Source organism: Cervus elaphus, chromosome 30 (genome assembly GCF_910594005.1).
Source record: "Cervus elaphus chromosome 30, mCerEla1.1, whole genome shotgun sequence".
Classification (NCBI taxonomy): Eukaryota; Metazoa; Chordata; class Mammalia; order Artiodactyla; family Cervidae; genus Cervus; species Cervus elaphus.
This window is the reverse complement of record NC_057844.1, coordinates 64207523-64228269: the sequence shown is the minus strand read 5'-3', so window position 1 is coordinate 64228269 and position 20747 is coordinate 64207523. Positions and strand designations below refer to the sequence as shown.

At 37.6% G+C, this 20747-nt stretch overlaps 1 protein-coding gene across 4 annotated transcripts in view; it reads right to left on the bottom strand.

Moving 5' to 3' along the window:
• Window positions 1-20747, bottom strand: part of GPC5 (glypican 5) — a 1490288-nt gene that overhangs the window by 1125399 nt on the left and 344142 nt on the right. For all 4 annotated transcript variants that reach the window (XM_043891977.1, XM_043891978.1, XM_043891979.1 and 1 more), the window contains exon 5: window positions 4710-4835. In XM_043891977.1, the coding sequence (XP_043747912.1) occupies window positions 4710-4835 (126 nt within the window). The remainder of the gene's footprint in view (window positions 1-4709; window positions 4836-20747) is intronic.

The following is a 20747-nucleotide window of genomic DNA, read 5'->3' as shown; positions in this document are numbered from 1 at the left end:
AAAATGTCAGCTAAGGTGATGAGGTAGAAGGGCTATATGAGGGAAAATTAAGTGAAGTGAAAGGTGTTCACAGGAGAGTGGAGTCACACAGGGCTCTTGGAAGCAACTGAAAAACAGGAGGCTGGGTGGTATGGAAAAGGAAGACAGGAGATGGAAGCAACTGAGAATAATGAGAATTTCTCTTTCTTTACCAGAAATGTGGATGCTTCCCATGGAGAGTTCTTGCTAAAGATAAGCTTTCTTTATTCATAAACCATGAATGAGGTCTTAAAATATATATCATGTAGAAGAAAATATATATTTTTTAAACTTTATTTTTTTATTGAAGGATAATTGCTTTACAGAATTTTGTTGTTTTCTGTCAAACCTCAACACAAATCAGTCACAGGTATACATACATCCCCTCCCTCATGAGCCTCCCTCCCATCTCCCTCCCCATCCCACCCATCCAGGTTGACACAGAGCCCCAGTTTGAGTTTCCTGAGCCATACAGTAAATTCCCACTGGCCATCTATTTTACACATGGTAATGTAAGTTTCCATGTTACTCTTTCCATACATCTCACCCTATCCTATCCCCTCCCCATGTCCACAAGTCTATTCTCCATGTCTGTTTCTCCACTGCTGCCCTGTAAGTAAATTTTTCAGTATCATTTTTCTAGATTCTCTATATATGTGTTAGAATATGATATTTATCTTTCTCTTTCTGACTTACTTCACTCTGTATAATAGGTTCTAGGTTCATCCACCTCTTTAGAACTGACTCAAAGGCATTCCTTTTCATGGCTGAGTAATATTCCAATGTGTATATGTACCACCACTTCTTTATCCATTCATTTGTTGATGGGCATCTAGGCTGCTTCCATGTTCTAGCTATTGTAAATAGTGCTGCAAAAAACAATGGGATGCATGTGTCTTCTTCAATTTTGGTTTCCTCAGGGTATACGCCTAGGAGTGGGATTGCTGGGTCATATGGTGGTTTTATTCCTAGTTTTTAAAGGAATCTCCATACTGTCTTCCACAGTGGCTGAATCAATTTACATTTCCACCAACAGTGCAAGAGTGTTCCCTTTTTCCCACACCCTCTCCAGCATTTATTGTTTGTAGACTTTTTGATGATGGCCATTCTGACCAGTGTGAGGTGATATCTCATTGTAGTTTTGATTTGCATTTCTCTAATAATGAGTGATATTGAGCATCTTTTCATGTGTTTGTTAACTATCTGTATGTCCTCTTTGGAGAAATGTAGGTTTGTCATTGAGTTAAAAATACTATCCCTCTGAAAAGTTTTCCCAAACCATTGATTTCTTCAACAGTATTTCCTATTATACAACCCCCTGACCAAATAATCGAGAGGAATGGGACAAATTGAAACTAAGGCTCTTGAAGCTCTAGAATCGAATGTTTAATATAATGTAATGTTATATATTAAATATATGCATATTCTGAACTAAATCATTCATTAATCACCATGAAATTTTCATTAGCCCTTGTAGAAAAATTAATACACAAAAATGTTCAATTATGGTTTGAACAATGGGAAAAGAGAAAGTATAAGTCAAAGTAGAACTTAATTACTAGATCTTAGTGGCAGAAATCTTATTAACATGAATACTGCAAGAACTCAAAATACTATGCATGCTATGACTACTCTCAGTAAAGGCAAGAAAGATATATTTAAGAATACATTTCAACATCCAAGGAGCATAATGAGAAAAGAGCAGTAGCCATGTCAGCCGAATATTTTATTTAAATTTAATTATAGTTCCTGCCTTCAGTAATATTTTCTGTGAAATCAAAGATTTCTTATGAGATATTTGAATATAAACTATAAGTAATCATTTTACTATATCAGGAATGTAACCTTTAACTATAATGAATATGATCACCCAGAAATAAAGTTTTTATTACATGAATTTATACTAACATTAATTACAGTATATGTTTATCATAGCAAATTGAATTTGCTAAATGACATTTTTTTTTTTAATTTTTTTATTAGTTGGAGGCTAATTACTTCACAACATTTCAGTGGGTTTTGTCATACATTGATATGAATCAGCCATAGATTTACACTTATTCCCCATCCAGATCCCCCCTCCCATCTCCCTCTCCACCCGATTCCTCTGGGTCTTCCCAGTGCACCAGGCCCGAGCACTTGTCTCATGCATCCCACCTGGGCTGGTGATCTGTTTCACCATAGATAGTATACATGCTGTTCTTTTGAAACATCCCACCCTCACCTTCTCCCACAGAGTTCAAAAGTCTGTTCTGTATTTCTGTGTCTCTTTTTCTGTTTTGCATATAGGGTTATCGTTACCATCTTTCTAAATTCCATATATATGTGTTAGTATGCTGTAATGTTCTTTATCTTTCTGGCTTACTTCACTCTGTATAAGGGGCTCCAGTTTCATCCATCTCATTAGGACTGGTTCAAATGAATTCTTTTTGACGGCTGAGTAAAATTCCATGGTGTATATGTACCACAGCTTCCTTATCCATTCATCTGCTGATGGGCATCTAGGTTGCTTCCATGTCCTGGCTATTATAAACAGTGCTGCGATGAACATTGGGGTGCACGTGTCTCTTTCAGATCTGGTTTCCTCAGTGTGTATGCCCAGAAGTGGGATTGCTGGGTCATATGGCACTTCTATTTCCAGTTTTTTAAGGAATCTCCACACTGTTTTCCATAGTGGCTGTACTAGTTTGCATTCCCACCAACAGTGGAAGAGGGTTCCCTTTTCTCCACAGCCTCTCCAGCATTTATTGCTTGTAGACTTTTGGATAGCAGCCATCCTGACTGGTGTGTAATGGTACCTCATTGTGGTTTTGATTTGCATTTCTCTAATAATGAGTGATGTTGAGCACCTTTTCATGTGTTTGTTAGCCATCTGTATGTCTTCTTTGGAGAAATGTCTGTTTAGTTCTCTGGCCCATTTTTTGATTGGGTCATTTATTTTTCTGGAATTGAGCTGCAGGAGTTGCTTGTATATTTTTGAGATTAATCCTTTGTCTGTTTCTTCATTTGCTATTATTTTCTCCCAATCTGACGGCTGTCTTTTCACCTTACTTATAGTTTCTTTTGTAGTGCAAAAGCTTTTAAGTTTCATTAGATCCCATTTGTTTAGTTTTGCTTTTATTTCCAATATTCTGGAAGGTGGGTCATAGAGGATCTTGCTGTGATTTATGTCGGAGAGTGTTTTGCCTATGTTCTCCTCTAGGAGTTTTATAGTTTCTGGTCTTACATTTAGATCTTTAATCCATTTTGAGTTTATTTTTGTGTATGGTTAGAAAGTGTTCTAGTTTCATTCTTTTGCAAGTGGTTGACCAGTTTTCCCAGCACCACTTGTTAAAGAGGTTGTCTTTTTTCCATTGTATATCCTTGCCTCCTTTGTCAAAGATAAGGTGTCCATAGGTTCGTGGATTTATCTCTGGGCTTTCTATTCTGTTCCATTGATCTATATTTCTGTCTTTGTGCCAGTACCACACTGTCTTGATGACTGTGGCTTTGTAGTAGAGTCTGAAGTCAGGCAGGTCTAAATGACATTTTAAATGAACTCATCACTTTTGTGGTAACTAAATTACCTATCCTTATATGGAGTAGGCGTGTTTATAAATCAGAAAATTTAACACCCTATTTTTGGGCAGATTTCTCAATATGAAATACACTAAAACATTCAAATATAAACACAGCACAGGCCTACATTCTATGATAATCACTAGCACTGGAAAATCAACTAATTTCCGGCAAATTACATGGACCAACACTATGGTTTCAGAGAGAAAATAGGACTTTCTCAAGCTCAAGAAATTACTTGAGAGCACAACCAGTTATAGGAAGCGAAGGAAAATAAACTCAAAGAAATTCTAGACAGTGAGAAAAGAAAGGTAGAAAAAAATTCACTCCTGAGCTTGAGAACAACTGACAATATATAAATAAGCAATGCCTCCAACAGACATACACAAAAGTACCAGCTCTCTCTATTTCTCTCTCTCTATCCCCACCCCGCTCTCTCACACACACTCAAAGCGACAACTGGAGGAAGGACACATGGACACGGTGCTGTGTGCTAAGTTGTTTCAGCCCCGTCCGACTCTGCAACCCCATGGACTGTGGCCCACCAGGCTCCTCTGTCCATGGGGATTCTCCAGGCAAGGATACTGGAGTGGGTTGCCATGCCCTCCTCCAGGGGATCTTTCTGACCCAGAGATCAAATCCCACATCTGTTATGTGTACTGCATTGGCAGGCAGCTTCTTTACCACCAGCACCACCTGTGAAACCCATATTGACCCTGCGGGGACATATATCCAGATATCAACGAATCTTTGCCCAGGTATTCACATTTCACTAAATGTCCTCACTTTCTAAATAGTTATAAAATTAAAGTTAAAAAAAAAAAGATATTTGAGAAACAAGATAGATTGGCTAGACGTTAAGTAACACTTAATAGAAAAAGTGAGATTGTTTAGTAAGCCATAGATGGATACCAAAGAAAAGAGACCTTTCAGAACACCACATAATGCTATCACATTTCTAAAATGTCAAAAGAATCAAATTTTTCTTGGACAAACAAAAGAGAAGGAATTAATGTATCCTCTGACCTGTGGGGCAAAGTTAAAACTGAAGTAACGCATTCAAGAACAGGGGAAAATAAATACGAGGATGAAAGTGGCTGCTTGGTTTTCACAGATCACTACACATAAAATACCTTTTTACTATGTCTTCTCCATTCCAGCATGGTAGTCCATCAGCAGCCTCTAATTCATTGGCACAAAGCTGATCAGCCAGGCCCCCATAGAATGTCCTGTACAGTCGAAGGCTGTTGATAAATTCTCTGAATGGAAAAACAAAGAAAACAGTTAAACGCCAAAATTCATAAGAAATGCCAATATAAATGGCATAATGTTATGCATAATGTTTAGAAGGCAGCTCTTATAATTCTCTACTTATTTTCATATATTTAATACTTCTCTAACAATAGAGACAATAAGTACATCTTTAAAAAAATGTATTCAAATTTATTCTCTTAAATAAAAGTTTTCACTGGGTATGAACTTTATATAAGTATAGGTCCAAGAAACTGTGAATAGTACATACACACACACAAATACACGTCACTTTATTTAGCTAAAAGCCCTCACTAGTTACTGGTATTTAAACCAGTAGTTACCAGTAGTTAGTGATACTAACTACTTTCTTTTCCATATAGAAATGTCAGAGGCTTACAACAAACTGACTGACTGCTTACTGATTAAAAGTTTAGTAAGCTTGGGTGATTCTCCCATCTGGGTCTTCTCTTCGGTGTCTAAGGACATAAAGTGATGCATCTTTACTAAATATGAGAGAACTCAGGTATGTGACACACTTCAGCAGCATGAAAATAAAAGTGATTGGAGTGAGTAATGTATAATACATTTGCTAAGTTATTTTGCCCTCTTATACTGCTTCCCTTTTCAGTATAAACTGCGGAAAGAGGAAATTCAACATAACGGCAGATTTTCAATTTAGAAATCCAAGACTTTGGAGTTTTAAAGCCAAAGCTTTGAGGTCTCAAAACCTTGAGTTCTAGCATTTCAAAAGACCAAGTCTTAAAGACTTTAGTTTTGAACTTTTTCACATACATAGCTGTTCTGGGGGAAAAAAGAAAACTCACTAGTCTAATCCAGATGAAATGTCCCCTGGACCAAAAGGCAGGGACAGGAGATGGAAATGTTGGAAGGACAGTAAACTTCAGAAATCTGGATGAGTGATTAAAATATAGCAATTATGAAACCACATTCCCCATTGATACTTTTGAAAGAATTTCTTTGAAAATGAAATTAAACAGCAGCGGTGGTTATAAATTATAGCTGGAACAATCAAACTTTTAAAAATTAAATCTAATTTTGAAAACACTAAGCCTCAACAGTTTCAACTTGTAATTTTCTCTCTCACTGGCATTTGAAGAACTAGTGATATAAAACTGCTGGAGTTGTAAAAAAAAAAACACCACTCTGTTTGAAGGATAAATACAACTTTCAAATATGTAAGATTTGCAATCATAGAGAAAATCAGATGTTCCCATGGCAAGTGTCTGGTGAGTATTTAATCAAACTTTTGAGACCCTGGTTCAATTCCTGGGTCGGGAAGATCCGCAGTGATTTTGGAGCCCAAGAAAATAAAGTCTTGTCACTGCTTCCATTGCTTCCCCATCTATTTGCCATGAAGTGATGGGACCAGATGCCATGATCTTTGTTTTTTGAATGTTGAGCTTTAAGCCAGCTTTTTCACTCTCCTCTTTCACTTTTATCAAGAGGCTCTTTAGTTCTTCACTTTCTGCCTACCCACTCCAGTAGTCTTAGGCTTCCCTTGTGGCTCAGCTGGTAAAGAATCCACCTGCAATGCAGGAGACCTGGGTTCAATCCCTAGGTTGGGAAGATCCCCTGGTGAAGAGAAAGTCTGCCCACTCCAATATTCTGGCCTGGAGAATTCCATGGACTGCATAATCATGGGTCAGATACGCCTGAGCAACTTTCACTTTCACTTTTCCTTAGCAAAGCTTGACTGGACAAGTAATAACAAAACAGTCACAGGAAGCACAAATCTCTAACTCATGCTCAGTCAAAAAAAAAAAAGATGCTCTATCTTCTCACTAACACAGTTAAATGATTATCTATATTTTATCGATTTCCTCTACTAGAAAATAAGTCTCTCCTTGATGGCTATGTTCCACTAACTATAATGCATGAACAAACATCAATTCTCATGCTGCAGCTACTAAAGCATAATTGATGAAACTGACTGGTTCTTTCTTAGACAGCGGGGTTTAATGAATGAGAAGATGTGTAACTCCATTCCTGATTTCTATCCAACATAAATGACCACCTGTTTGGAATCAAAGAATCTTCTGGAAATGAAGAGGCCTGGCACAAACGGCTACAGATGTTGTTGCTATTCAGTCACTCACTGTGTTGTGTTCTCTTTGTGTTCTCTTTGTGACCCCATGGACTGTGGCATGCCAGGCTTCCCTGTCCTTCATTATCTCCTGGAGTTTGCTCTAACTCATGTCCATTGAGTCAGTGATGCCATCCTACAATCTCAACCTCTGTTGTCCCCTTCTCCTCCTGTCCTCAATCTTTACATCTTTATTTTCCAGCCTCCTTTCCAATGCTTCTGCCATTGCCTTAGCTTAAGTCTTAATCTTTTCACTGGAATCACTGCACCTGGAGGACATAACCTCCCATTTGTTCCTTAACAATTACGTTCCATCCTCCATGAGATTCATCTATAGAAATTCAAATCTGGTAGCCCACGACTATGCCATTCATTATCGTAAAGTCATCTATGCCTCTCTATTCTCTACAGCATAAAATCTAGTCTTCTTAGAAAGGTATATAAGACACTCTCTCAATTTCAGCAACCCAATCCACAGTTTAGAGTTCCACAAAAGTGAGATGCTTGTTATTCTCCAAACAAACGTCTATGCCTTTCCCTTCATTCTCTCTGAAAGATCATCTCTTAGAAGACTTCCCCTCATTCCATAAACCATCAACTATCAACTATATGTCACAAAATACTAAACACCATGGCATACCAAGCTCTGTGTTGGTGCCACAGCTAAACAAAATAGCTCTGCCTTCTAAGAATATATATCCTGATAAAAATCCACAATAAAAATATAGTGTTAGTAAATAGTGTCATATTTGAGGACAGAGAAGGAATCAGGAAATAGAAAGATAACATTTCCATGTTTCATGCAAAAAAAGAAGAAGAAGCAAACAACAAAGATCAGGATGAGAGGGGGTAAAAAGGAAAGAGATCACTGTGTGTTCAGAGTCATATGCAGTTAGTTTAGCTAGTGAGGAGTGTCTTCATGGGAATTATAGTTAAAGGGAGAAGGAGACAAGATTATAATTAGCCATCTTGATCATCATAAGATGTTTCAGCTTTATTAATAAGGCAGTGAGAGCCATTAAAAGCTTCCCAGCCAGCAAGTGAGGTCATCATCGTCATTGCAGTAATGTGGAAACAGATAGAAATGCAGTGAGGTCACGTAGGGGCCTATGTTGTGCTATTGTTGTCCAGTTGCTAAGTCTGACTATTTGAGAGCTCATGGACTACAGCAAGCCAGGCTCTTCTATCCTCTGCTGTCTCTGGGAATTTGCTCAAACTCATGTCCACTGAGTTGGTGATGCTATCTATCCATATCATCCTCTGCCACCCCCTTTTCCTTTTGCCTTAGTGTTTCCCAGCATCAGGCTCTATAACCAAGTTGAAAGGGAGAAGTATAAGGATAGGAAAAAAAAAAAACTTGCCAGTCAACATCAGAGAAACATTAGGAACCTATAATTTACAGGTAAAATAAAGATGTTAAGATAATAATTGTCTTCCATTAAGTGACTAATGAAAAGACTGTATTCTTTACTGAGGTAAGAAATAAAGGAAAGGTGGAGAGGGATAAATTGGGAGATTTGGATTGACATATACACACTACTATAAATAAAAGAGATAATAAGATCCTATTACATAGCACAGGGACCTCTACTCAGTACTCTGTAATGGCCTATATGGGAAAAGAATCTAAAAAAGAGTGGATGCATGTATATGTTTAACTGATTCACTTTACTGCACAGCAGAAACTAACACAACACTTTAAATCAACTACACTCCCATAAAAATTAAATTTAAAAAGAAATAAAGGAAACATCACCTTCTCAGTGTCCCTCACTGTATTAATGGTTGCCCTTATTTTGCTCAAGATTTTCATCTTTCCATGGCACATATTACTTTCTATTTGAGCATATAATGTACTTATTTATAACGTTTTATCATTTCTTATCTGTCTTCCACACTCCAATAAAAGATTTAAGTAGGCAGGGATTGTTGGTTTGCTTTGTTCACCAATGTAGCAGTGGTGAAGGATATAGACACCCAATAAGTAGTTATCAAATTAATAAATGAGTGAAAACTATTTAATAATTCATTCCATTCTTGACATGTTCAGTGCAAGATTTTTTTTAAATCCAGAAAAAGAAATCAAATAGAACCGTACTTTTCAAACTTAACATTTATAATATCATCTGAAGATCTGGCCAAAATGTAGATTTGGATTCAACAGTTTGGGAGGGGGCAAGTTCCAAGATTCTACATTTCAAAAAGGCATTGAATGATGCCCATCTTATAAGAACCATGGATACCATGGAAGTTTGTTGTCAGATATCTGGACCAAAATTGGTGGACTGGATGTGTGATGCAAGATTCACCATCTACAGAGGTGGTAACTGAAGTCATGAACATGAATAATATCTCTCAGGCAAATAATACACAGTCAGAAAAAGCCACAGGGACTCAAAAGTAGGAACAAACGGAAAAAAAATTCAATGTTAAGAGTTATGAAAGCTACAGAATGAGAAAATTTTAATTTAGAGAGATTCCTTCAGTGTAAAATGACATTATGAAAAATAGATTAAAATGTTAAAAATGTCTTCTGTATGTGGTGACCATAATTGTTTCAGACTGAATTGCTTCCATCCCCAAAATTCACATGTTGAAGCCCTAAACCCCAATATGACTGTATATGGAGATAGGGCATTTAAAGAAGTAATTAAACTTACATAAGATACTATGGGTGGGTCTTAATCCACTGACCAGTGTTCTAATGAGGAAGAGACACTACGGGTACATGAATTCAGAGAAAAGGCCATGGGAGGACACAGCAAGAAGGTGGCAATTGCAAACCGAGGAGAGAAGTCTCAGAAGAAACCAAACCTGCCAACACCTTGATCTTGGACTCCTAGCCTCCAGACCTGTCAGAAAATCCATTTCTGTCGTTTAATCCAGCCAGCCTGTGTTATTTTGTTACAGTTGTCTTAACAAACTAACAGAATAATTAAACCATTTGATAACAATAGACTTCAGATTTGCAATATGATGAAGATGAAAAAAAAAAAAAAAGATGAGAAACTGGAATTGGAGAGTCCCAAACAAGGAAAATAGATTTTTCTTTGGATTCATGTTTATTTGAATATGAAAGTGATTTTAGTATATTTGTGTGTGAAAAGGGAAGAAGATAAAGTTATGTGGTCATTCACTTGTTCCAATTCTCTACCTCCTGGGCACAAAGGTCCTTTGACGGTAGCTTTTGCTATCTGACTTCTAGACGTATACACAGAAGTTCCCTCCAGGCTTAAGCTTTGTGGACCAATGTGGCTTTGCCAGCTTCTGTTTCCCTTTTCCCTGATGACAGGCAATGCTTCAGATGGCAGTTGCTCTGTCACTCTAAGGCCTAAAGCCAGGGCAGCCACTCTTAGGCATTGCTCCTGCTGACCTGAAATGGGCATATATGCATGTATGTATGTGTGCTCAGTTGTGTCTGACTCTTTGAGACCCTATGGAATATAGTCCATCAGGCTCCTATCTCCGTGAAATTCTCCAGGTAAGATTACTGAGTGGGTTTCTACTTACTCCTCCAGGGGATCTGATCCAGGGATCAAACTCATGTCTTCTATATCTCCTGCATCAGGGGAAACCCAAAGATTTGGAACAAAAACAATTTTTTGGTTCTAAACCCAATGATGGGTGTCTCCCAAGAATGGCCTTCCCTCCCATTTCATTCTCCCAAACATCTACGAATCCTTCAGGATCCAACAAATCCTCATCTCCTCTCTAAATCCTGGCCTGACCAGACTGTGAAGCTTTTATTGGTCCAGTGTGTTTCTCATTCCACACTTGGCATCTGTTCTATAGCCCTGGTTATCTGGTATTATAATTCCTCTGTCTGTCTGTCTGCTTCTCTGATTAAAGGGTGTGTTCTCTAAAGACAAGGGCTATGTCTGCTTTATATCCCAAGGGTTTAGACTACAGTTTGGTACCCCACAGGCACCCAACAAATTCTTGTTAAATTGGCCCCAGATGCACTGTTAGTTTTTAACAACTTCCAGAATTAGAACTTTCCATACTAAATACATTTTTAAAAAATGATAATGATAGGGCTTCCCTGGTGGCTCATTGGTAAAGAATCTGCCTGCCAATGCAGGAGACATGGGTTCCCTGGTCTGGGAAGATCCCACATACTGTGGAACACCACAACTATTGAGCTTGTCTCTGAAGCCCGGGAGCTGCAACTACTGAGCCCTCAAGCTGAGACTGCTGAAGCCCTTGCACCCTGAGCCCATGCTCAGCAAGAAGTGATGCCCCTGCAATGAGAACCCTGAGCACTGCAACTAGAGAGTAGCCCCCACTCGCCCAACTAGAAACACAACTAGAAACACGCCCAGGAAACACAAAGACCCAGCATAGTCAAATAAACAAACACATTTTTTAAAATGATAATGATAGTTTAAAGTCCTTAGAGAGCATGGCTGACTTGGGAAAATTTAAATTAGGAGATCTGCTCCAAGACTGGGGAGAAAGATCAGAAGGACCTTTCTGGTGTGTTATATTAGCAATTGGAAGAAATCCAGAGGGCAGGGCTACAAACTGTCCCAGATTCTTCCAAACAGGTTCAAGACAGAGTTTCCCTCTACATGTTATTGTGTTAATCACTCAGTCATATCAGACTCTTTGGGATCCCATGCACTCTAGCCCACCAGGCCCCTCCATCCATGGGATTTCCCAAGCAAGAATACTGCAGTGGGTTGCCATTCCCTTCTCCAGGGCTCCCTCTATATACATATATATGTGATGCCAAAATTAGCATATAGGGAATACATTAATATTTAATCACACTGCTGTGTAAGATACCCATCATAATTAATACATTATAGATATGCTATAGTATGAAGACAAGTGTTAGAAAAAGACTTAGAGACCATTTGATCCAGTAGTGTTCTGCCCTAAATGCACTTTATCATCACCAAGGAAGCACAAACTGTGCACCTCAATTTCTCCCTCAGACATTCAGATTTTGTGTTTGGGATAGGACCCTGGCATCTGGGTTTTTTTTTTAAACTTGCTACAGGATCCTAATGTGCAGTCTCTTACTTTATAACTAAGGAAATTGAAAACCAAAGAAGTGAAAGGACTTGTGAAAAGTGAAAAAATTGGTTATTTGTTAAGTCAGTTATTTAGTCAGACATTTAGTCAACACAGATCTCAAAATTATTTTCATTAATTAATTAATAAAGATGCCATCACTTTGCAATGCAGGGCAGATGTGGGATGTTTGACAAATCAAAGTTGAAAGAGTTTTTGTAGAGAAGAATATTTCCCTCTGTTTTTAAAATTTTACAGAAACCATCATGCTTTTTACAGAACACACTTTAGTTGTAGACTGGTAGACTAGAAAACAGATACATCACTTCTTCCTGCCAAAATCTGGATTTAGAAAGCAACATGTTTACACAAGATTTATCTGTATCTCTTTACCAGTTTGAAATATATAGTAGGGAGTGGAGTAAATTCTGATCACTAACTAATGAACAGCTTTGCACACGGTGCTAGCACAGGAAAGAGGGAAAATGCTGGAGCGCAATTGTTCCTTCATAGCTTCCAGCCTTGCTTGCCCTCAGCTGACTGGAGGCAAGAGAGGAACATGGGCCAGCAGAGTTAGCACTTCCTGGCTTCCCATGCCCTGGAGGCCAGCAGTGCCAGAAAGGTCTCCTGATCCTCACATGGGAAAAAAATACAAAAGGAAATGCAATTCACCCTGAAGTTGTCATGTCTAGTTTGGTTGACACAGGAATGTCCAGATACTACTCTTAAACTAAGTGACACTTTCGACTGTCTTTACCATCATCATTCAACTTTAATCATTTTTGAGCCACAAGGGAAGCCTAAGAAGATTGGAGTGGGTAGCCTTTCCCTTCTCCAGAGGATCTTCCCGACCTAGGAATCAAACTGGGGTCTCTTGCATTGCAGGTGGATTCTTTACCAACTGAGCTATCAGGGAAGCCCTTAATGACAGAAGTAAAGTGTCTTTTGGTGAGTGGTAAAATAATTAAAAGGCACATGAAGAACAAATTCATAGCTGTCCCTCTGCATTCTTTCCATCGCGCCTCCTGAGGTAAGTAATGACAACAGCCCAGGGCGCTTTCTTCAGCTTCCTCTATGTACACCCTAACACATACCAAAAAACAGAGATATCAAGATAGAGATGGTTTAGTTTTATAAAACTAAGACCAAGCTATACACATAAATGCAACTGACTTTTCTTGCTTGACAATATTTCATGAACTCTTTTCAGGTTAATAAATCTAGATCTTACTTATTTTTATACAGCTATATACTATTCCAAACTCTGGATACAACAATGCTGGTATAATTTATCAAAATTTCCCACTAAGCCAACTTTTCCTTCTTAACTTATGACTGACATGTTCCTCATATGTGGTATTTGAAGAGTGATAACCACACGTTTCAAGCTTTGCTGATGTTTCAGGGAGCTGTTTTCACTTAAGCATATGGCTCCAATCTACATTTGATTTTGCATTTTGCTTCATGAGACATTGCTGGAAACAGAGCTATGTTCAAAAGGCACACCTCTAATCTTAGGTCTTCATCTAGTGGGCATTTGTTTCCACTTTAAAACGTTTATCAACTGTCACATAGAGCACTTCCTCGCCTTTTTTCCCTTGAACACATTATAAAAAAGACTATTTCTCATTTTGAGTAAAGCTAATTATCTGAAAAAGTGTTGGAGAAGAATCTGATTTTCAAGTGGAACTTTTGTCTGCGGAATGTTTCAGAACACACGTTTCTGTAGTTAATGACATATATCGATTTTTTTAGCCCTTACATCAGTCCACACATTAATACAGAACCCAAATTAAAAGCAGTACCTCTCACACTGTTTGAAAATATCTGTAGAACAAAGGTCAAATGTGCAGTTTGCTAGTTAATGGCCTGAGACAGAGTTAAGGTTAATGTGGCACTAATGAACAGTCTCAAACCTGTGGACGGGTCTGACCATGGTTGTCAAACAGGAGATATTTAAAGTGTCAGTCTCCTGCCTTGCAGAGGAAATACATAATCACATGTTTCTAGATAAGGGCTATTTTCTCTAGCAATTCTGTATTTCATCATTTGACTTAATTCTCAACAAAGTCATTCTATTTGACAAAATGTTTGCATAGATCTTGAGAAGAGATTTCTAAAGATTTCTTTAAATTTCTGTTCTATGGCAATAAGGGTTATCATTGTAAAGACTTGAAAATAATTAAATACATGTAGGAAGGTTGGCTATCAGGATACTGAAGTCAAGTTTGCTGGCCCCTTTTTACACAGGCTTCATGATGCTGGGAGAGATGTGGGGAGAGGGTGAATGCAACACAAAGAAACAAAGCAATAAATGGCACCAGCACATTTTAACACAAATGGAAATGTTTCAAGCACATTGCATTCATATTTGATTTAGAAAGAAAATACTGTCTTTTCTAAAATAGTACCTTGTAAACTCTGCTCTCTGAACCACACCTGAACCCGCTGCTCATGATGGATGCTGAGACCTCAGAACTGGCACTATTCTCCAAGAGTCTCTTCTGACTAAAATGATTCCAGGTTTCTCCCTCCTGATAGGAAATCTTCTTGTTCACGAGACAGGATTTCCCTACCTTCTCTAAAGGGCTGAAGGGGTTGAAATAGGTGGGTGGGCTGGGGGGCACCAGAGAAAATGATGGGAAAGAGCACGGGAAACATGCAACATGCCGACATCCTCCCATCTTCTCTGCAGAGGATTCTTTTCTGACAAGTGCTGCGTGTTTAGGGCTCCCTGGTGGTGGTTTTATACCAGCCCTGAGCCGGACCATGATAGCCACCTATACAATTGATACGGACATGTCTATTCTCATTTTTCAATATTCCTCAAATCCAACATGTTACTATCTAATGTCCCAGTAAAAAGCGTCCTTTCTGAAAGCATCCTCCTCTAAAAAGAGTGATTTAAACCTGATGTCAAAACTAGGTTTGCAAAACAAGCTCTCATCTCTCATTTTCCCATGTCATAAAAATGTACCTCAAAAAGCACCAACTCTGTACTCTATTAAAAAAGAACTTTAAACAAAGACCTTAACTCATTTGTAAAAATAAACACAGGGCCAAACATCCAATATTTAAATAAATTGGATACTATAAAACTGAGCATCTGTCCCAAAGGAGATATAATTTCTCTTATCTCATAACTTTGTGTTCATTTTAATAAAAATAGGCAATCATTTACTCACTCAAATAGTTGAAAGAAGCATGCTATTAATTTTACAATAGGGAAAAAAAAAGTCTAGGACCTAACTGAGTCAAGACCAATAAGAAGGTTTAGTCAAACGGAATATTTACAAATCTAATGACTTCAATATAGGTCATTTATACAAAGAAACATTGTAACTGCATTTTGAGATTCAGGATTTTATGTTGAAACTTGAATCTTAGTTTCTTTTCCAGTAAGATGTTTCCTGTGCTTGCTAACATTTTAACAATAAACTCCATAACTTAGGGGCCAAAAAAAGAAAAAAACATTCTGGACAATATTTTCCTCTCTCAGCATCAGAATATTAATGAACTACTTTCACTTTAATAGTCTGCCAATAATTGGGCTTCTTCCTATTTCCTTTTCTTTCCTTTTTTATTTAATGACTTAAATCAGATATTCCTGGTTACCTCCATCCACAAATTTGTCTGATAGTTAATATATGCCTTGTACAAATTATTCTCACTTGCATTTTTACTTACTGTATACCTCTCAGTGCAAATATTTGTGGTTCCTGGATTCCGATATAAAGATGGGCTTTAAGATCAGGAAATCTATAGTTAACAAGGCTCAGAGAAAATAAATTATTTTAGTCTTCAATTATATTCCTACTATTCTAGTAATTCTCATTTTGGAAAAAATGAATTTTGAATATCACATGTAACCCAGATACTATTGTATTTCCAACTTCTGAAAGGTGGCACAGAATTACTGAATGATGTATAATCACATCTACCCAATTATGACATCTAAAATACTGTGCACATGATCAGAATCAAAGTAATACATCCTTCCATTATGATTATTCATATATATCTTTGTTTACATTTAGCTTACATTGCAAAATGTAGGCAAAACAAATACAATAAAATATTATAAATCCTTTGGATTCACTCAATATGCAGGACGCCAAAGTTGCAGTGTTCCATGTCTAACAAGATTCTTACTGAAGAAGAGTCAAACTAACACAGTCAAAAGAGTGTCTTAAATTGTTAATCTTCAAAAGTCATCAACCAGAATAAATCATATTATTTGGAAGAAAATTTGATCTGCATGTCTGTAAGTCTATGAATATAGGCTTAAACAGAAAAAATCATCCCAGAACTACCTTCAAATTGTCATCAGTTGTACAAATTTCACATATGATTCTGGAGACTATGGTGTTTCTGGAAATGGTTGAGATAAATGTGTGTCTTGGAGTGAAGATGAGAAAAATTGGAAAAAAGCAAAACTTCTACTAAATGATAAAATTAACTCTAAAAATATGTTTCTTCTATTTTGAGCACTACTATGTAAAAATTGGTAGCTTTATTAATTCTATTCAACATGCAACTGGATAAAAATAAGAATATCTCTTGGGTCTACCTACTCCCCGTTTTACCCTCTTACCTGTATGCATGATTTGGACACTTTAAATGCTGATGATAGATTTAAACTGACAGAATATTGTTTGCAATGCAAACCCAAGAGAAGGAAAGAGCTCAGTGCTCCTGCTGGAGATGGAGCACTCATAAGACTTCTAAGGACAACTAATTTTGCTACTTCAGTAAAAGAAAGAAGCCTCGTATTATCCCGATGAATGCCCCATAGATTCTGCTAAAAATTCTGATATATCTTTTATGCATACCTATAAAAATAATCGATTTCAACACAACACAAATTTAAATCCTCCTCACCTCTTAAAAAATCTGAGTAAAAAGATGGGAGCTGAATTTGGGGTTCTTTTTAACTCCAGATGTTCACAGACTTTCCAAAGGAAAATGGATAAAACAGTCACCTTTTTTGGAAAGGAAGGAAGTTGCTTTCAGGTATATTAGATAAGGAAAATTTCATTGATAATTTAGTTTTCTTGGTGGGGGAATAATTTGAGCCACATAAATGAGATAATCCTACAGTCATTATTATAAAACACTACCAAAAAGCCTCTAAGCTCATCTGGCAAAGCTGTTATTTGCTGGGAAATAGAAGGTTTTTGGAGAACCAGTTAGAAAAGTGCCCAACTTAAAGGTCATTTTTCCTGTAGCTAAGAAATATATTTTATTCTTTTTGTAGTGAGAAATTTGGGGAGGTTTATTTCTACTCACATTAACTTAAATTTGACAGTCTCAGTATTACAGATGTCACAGATTAACTTGAGGCCTAAAGCATTATGGACTATGGATGTAAATAACTTGAAGAATTTAGAATAAATCTCATGTTCCTTGATATAAGCCTATCCTTGTCTAAGCAAGCAAACTATGAGAGTTCTAACTGCAGACACTGATAACCACATAAGTTTGCTTCCTGTAATTTTCAATAATTGTCACCATCAAAACAAAAAGCGAGCAGCATCCATTGGACACCAAACCTCTAAGACCATCACAATTTCAATTTCTAGTTTATAGCAAGCAGTTGGAGCCATCTCTTCTTCCAGCACAAATACTGTTGACAGTTACATATCCTATAGTTTGGATATAGTTTCAGATATTTCATGAAATGGTCATTAATTTATCCATGAACATCTAAAATGTAGAGCAAACCCGGTTTGAAGTCGTTATTTTTAATAATCAGCTTAAGTGGAGCAATTTGCTTCTCCATGCAACAAAATTTTACATGTATTTGTTTATGAACTCTCTTGTTCTGAGAGATTTTATCAGGTTCTCTGTGGGATACATGACCCACAAAAGGTTAAGCACCACTAGCCTAAACTTTTGCCACATGTTTGCTCTGCCTTCTGGCATTCCTTCTTCCTGCTTGTCTGGGTTTTGACCCCAGGGGTCCTGCTCTCCATTACTCACCAGGGCTTGACGCTGGCCTGCCTTGTGCTCCTGTTTTTTTAGCCCTGCTCTGGCCTGGCCTCTCGCCCTCATCCAAAGGCATGCCTTGACCTGCCCTGCTCCGGGTGCCCTCACTGCCACTGCTCACTAAGCGCTGTTTTAAATTAAACAGCGATGTTCTCATAGTAGGGAACATGACCTTTATTTTAGTAAATTAAACTTACAGGTAATAAATATCCATGGCACCTCAAAGAAGCACTAACTTCCTTTTAGGAAATAGATTGGAAATTGTTTTCTCCAGTCCTACAAATGCCAATAATTTTTTACTTAAAGAGCTGACTTTTTCCTGAACTGTGGATACTTTCATCCACTGATTATGTGTATATACAGCTCATTAAGCTCAGTGTCTCAATGATGACTTACTCATATAAATGAATACATGTATCCAAACACACATCAAGAATTTTAAAAATTAATTGTGCTTTCACTAATAAAGTATTTGACAATGCAGCTATGAATTCATGTATTTTAAGCTAACTCATCCTATTTAATAAAGCTAACTGAGCCTTCTGAGCTGTCTTGGCAATCATACTAAATATCGTATTGAGTGTTCTTCATTCAGTATATGTTTAAAATTTTTCCTACTATAATTTACTAATTTTTAACCATATCACTGTTTTCTTTTGAGATGTACAGGGATAAATTAATTTGCTTTCATAGACAGACCCATCCTGAATAAGAATGATGCCCTGACTCATTCCTCTCCTTAAACTATGCAATTTCAAATGTCCTTTTTACTTCTCATCCTCAACAAATAAAATTGTCTAATGTTCCAAGTGGTAAAATCCTCACTCAAATCAAGATTTAATAATTACATTAGAATGGAACTTCCTGTTGATACAATATCTCAATTCAGTTCTGAAGAGAAAATAAAGAGAAACAAAAACTCATAAAACAATTTTAATTATATTTTGTTTCCAACATTAAAAATCCAGGATATTCTAAAATTTCTCCTTCCCCCACCTTTAGATCAAAATCACCTATGACATTAAAAATATTTTACATTTACTAAGACCTAATACAGTCTCTACTATCCCTGATACACACTTATGCATGCAGCCCATCCCCTTAACAGGCATATTCTTAAATGAGAAGCTTGGCTAATTGGAATGCTTGCCGTAGAACAGATGGGGCACTGGTGTTGAGACTCTGCCTTAATTTACTGTCCTGGGGTTTTCCTAATTACCCACTTAATTGGCACAGCCACACCACTTTGAAATAATAATGTACAGCTAATTATCACCGATTTAAGCTTGCTAATAGCTTATTCTTAGCAGCTAACTTCAAGAAATCAAGCAGAGAGCAGGAACTGCCACAGTAAAAGCACTCTGCCCAGGCTGGTTTAGATGGTTATCTGAGTGTGATGTTCTTCACAGCTGTGTTGACTTGGTTTCTGCCTAGGGAAAGCTAAATAGTGATGCTTTGCTAGATGTTTAAAGGCATAGTAGCTTTTCCTTACCTTTGTCAGCTTTCAGAGACCTCCAGAACTGGTATGTATCAATCATTCCAAGTCTCCAATTAGCTCATTACTTGCACACTACATACATGGGAAAAATTGGGTAGCCTAAATAAGTATTGTGTTGGCCAAAAAGTTCATTCAGGTTTGGAAACACCCAAATGAATTTTTGACCAACAAAATGCATCTCCAAAACATGAAAAAAAAATAATAATAATGATAAACTATAGATCAGCTCCTCTTTTTCCAGACTCCATCAACAAGCTTAGCACAACCCTTAGATCTAGAGACAAACTTTAGTAAGTAAATTTGCTTCTTCAAATGTTACAAACAGAACAAGAAGGCAGTGTTTTAACAGAAAGGTTCTGTAGGAATTCAGAGGAAGAAGAGGAAGGGAAAAAAAAAAAAAAACAAAGAAAGAAGTTAGGAACTTAGGAATATAGAGAGGAATATCAATATTTAGGATAGGTGATGATACTTCTACCTTTGCTGTTGTTGTTCACTTACTAAGTCATACCCAACTAGCTGTGACCCCATGGACTACGGCACTCCAGGCTTCCCGGTCCTTCACTATTTCCCTTCATTTGCTCAAACTCATGTCCATTGAGTCAGTGATGCCATCCAATCATTTTATTCTCTGTTGTCGTCTTCTCCTCCTGTCTTCAATCTTTCCCAGCATCAGGGTCTTTTCAAATGAGTCAATTCTTCACATTAGGTGGCCAAGGTATTGGAGCTTCAGCTTCAGCATCAGTCCTTTCAATGAATACTCAGGATTGATTTCCTTTAGGATTGACTGGTTTCATCTCCTTGCCATCCAAGGGACTCTCAAGAGTCTTCTTCAACAACACAGTTTGAAAGCATCAGTTCTTGGTGCTCAACCTTCTTTATGGTCCAACTCTTACACCTGTACATGATGACTGGAAAAGTAATAGCTTTGACTACATGGACCTTTGTCAGCAAACTGATGTCTCTGCCTTTGAATATGCTGTCTACCTTTGTCATACCTTCTCTCCCAAGGAGCAAACACCTTTTAATTCTGTGACTGCAGTCACCACCCACAGTGATTTTGGAGCCCAAGAAAATAAAGTCTGTCACTTTTGCCTTCAGTTCAGTCACTTAGTTGTGTCCGACTCTTTGCGACCCCATGAATCACAGCATGCCAGGCCTCCTTGTCCATCACCAACTCCTGGAGCTTACCCAAACTCATGTCCATCGAGTTGGTGATGCCATCCAGCCATCTCATCCTCTATTGTCCCCTTAGCCTCCTGCCCCCAATCCCTCCCAGCATCAGGGTCTTTTCCAATGAGTCAACTCTTC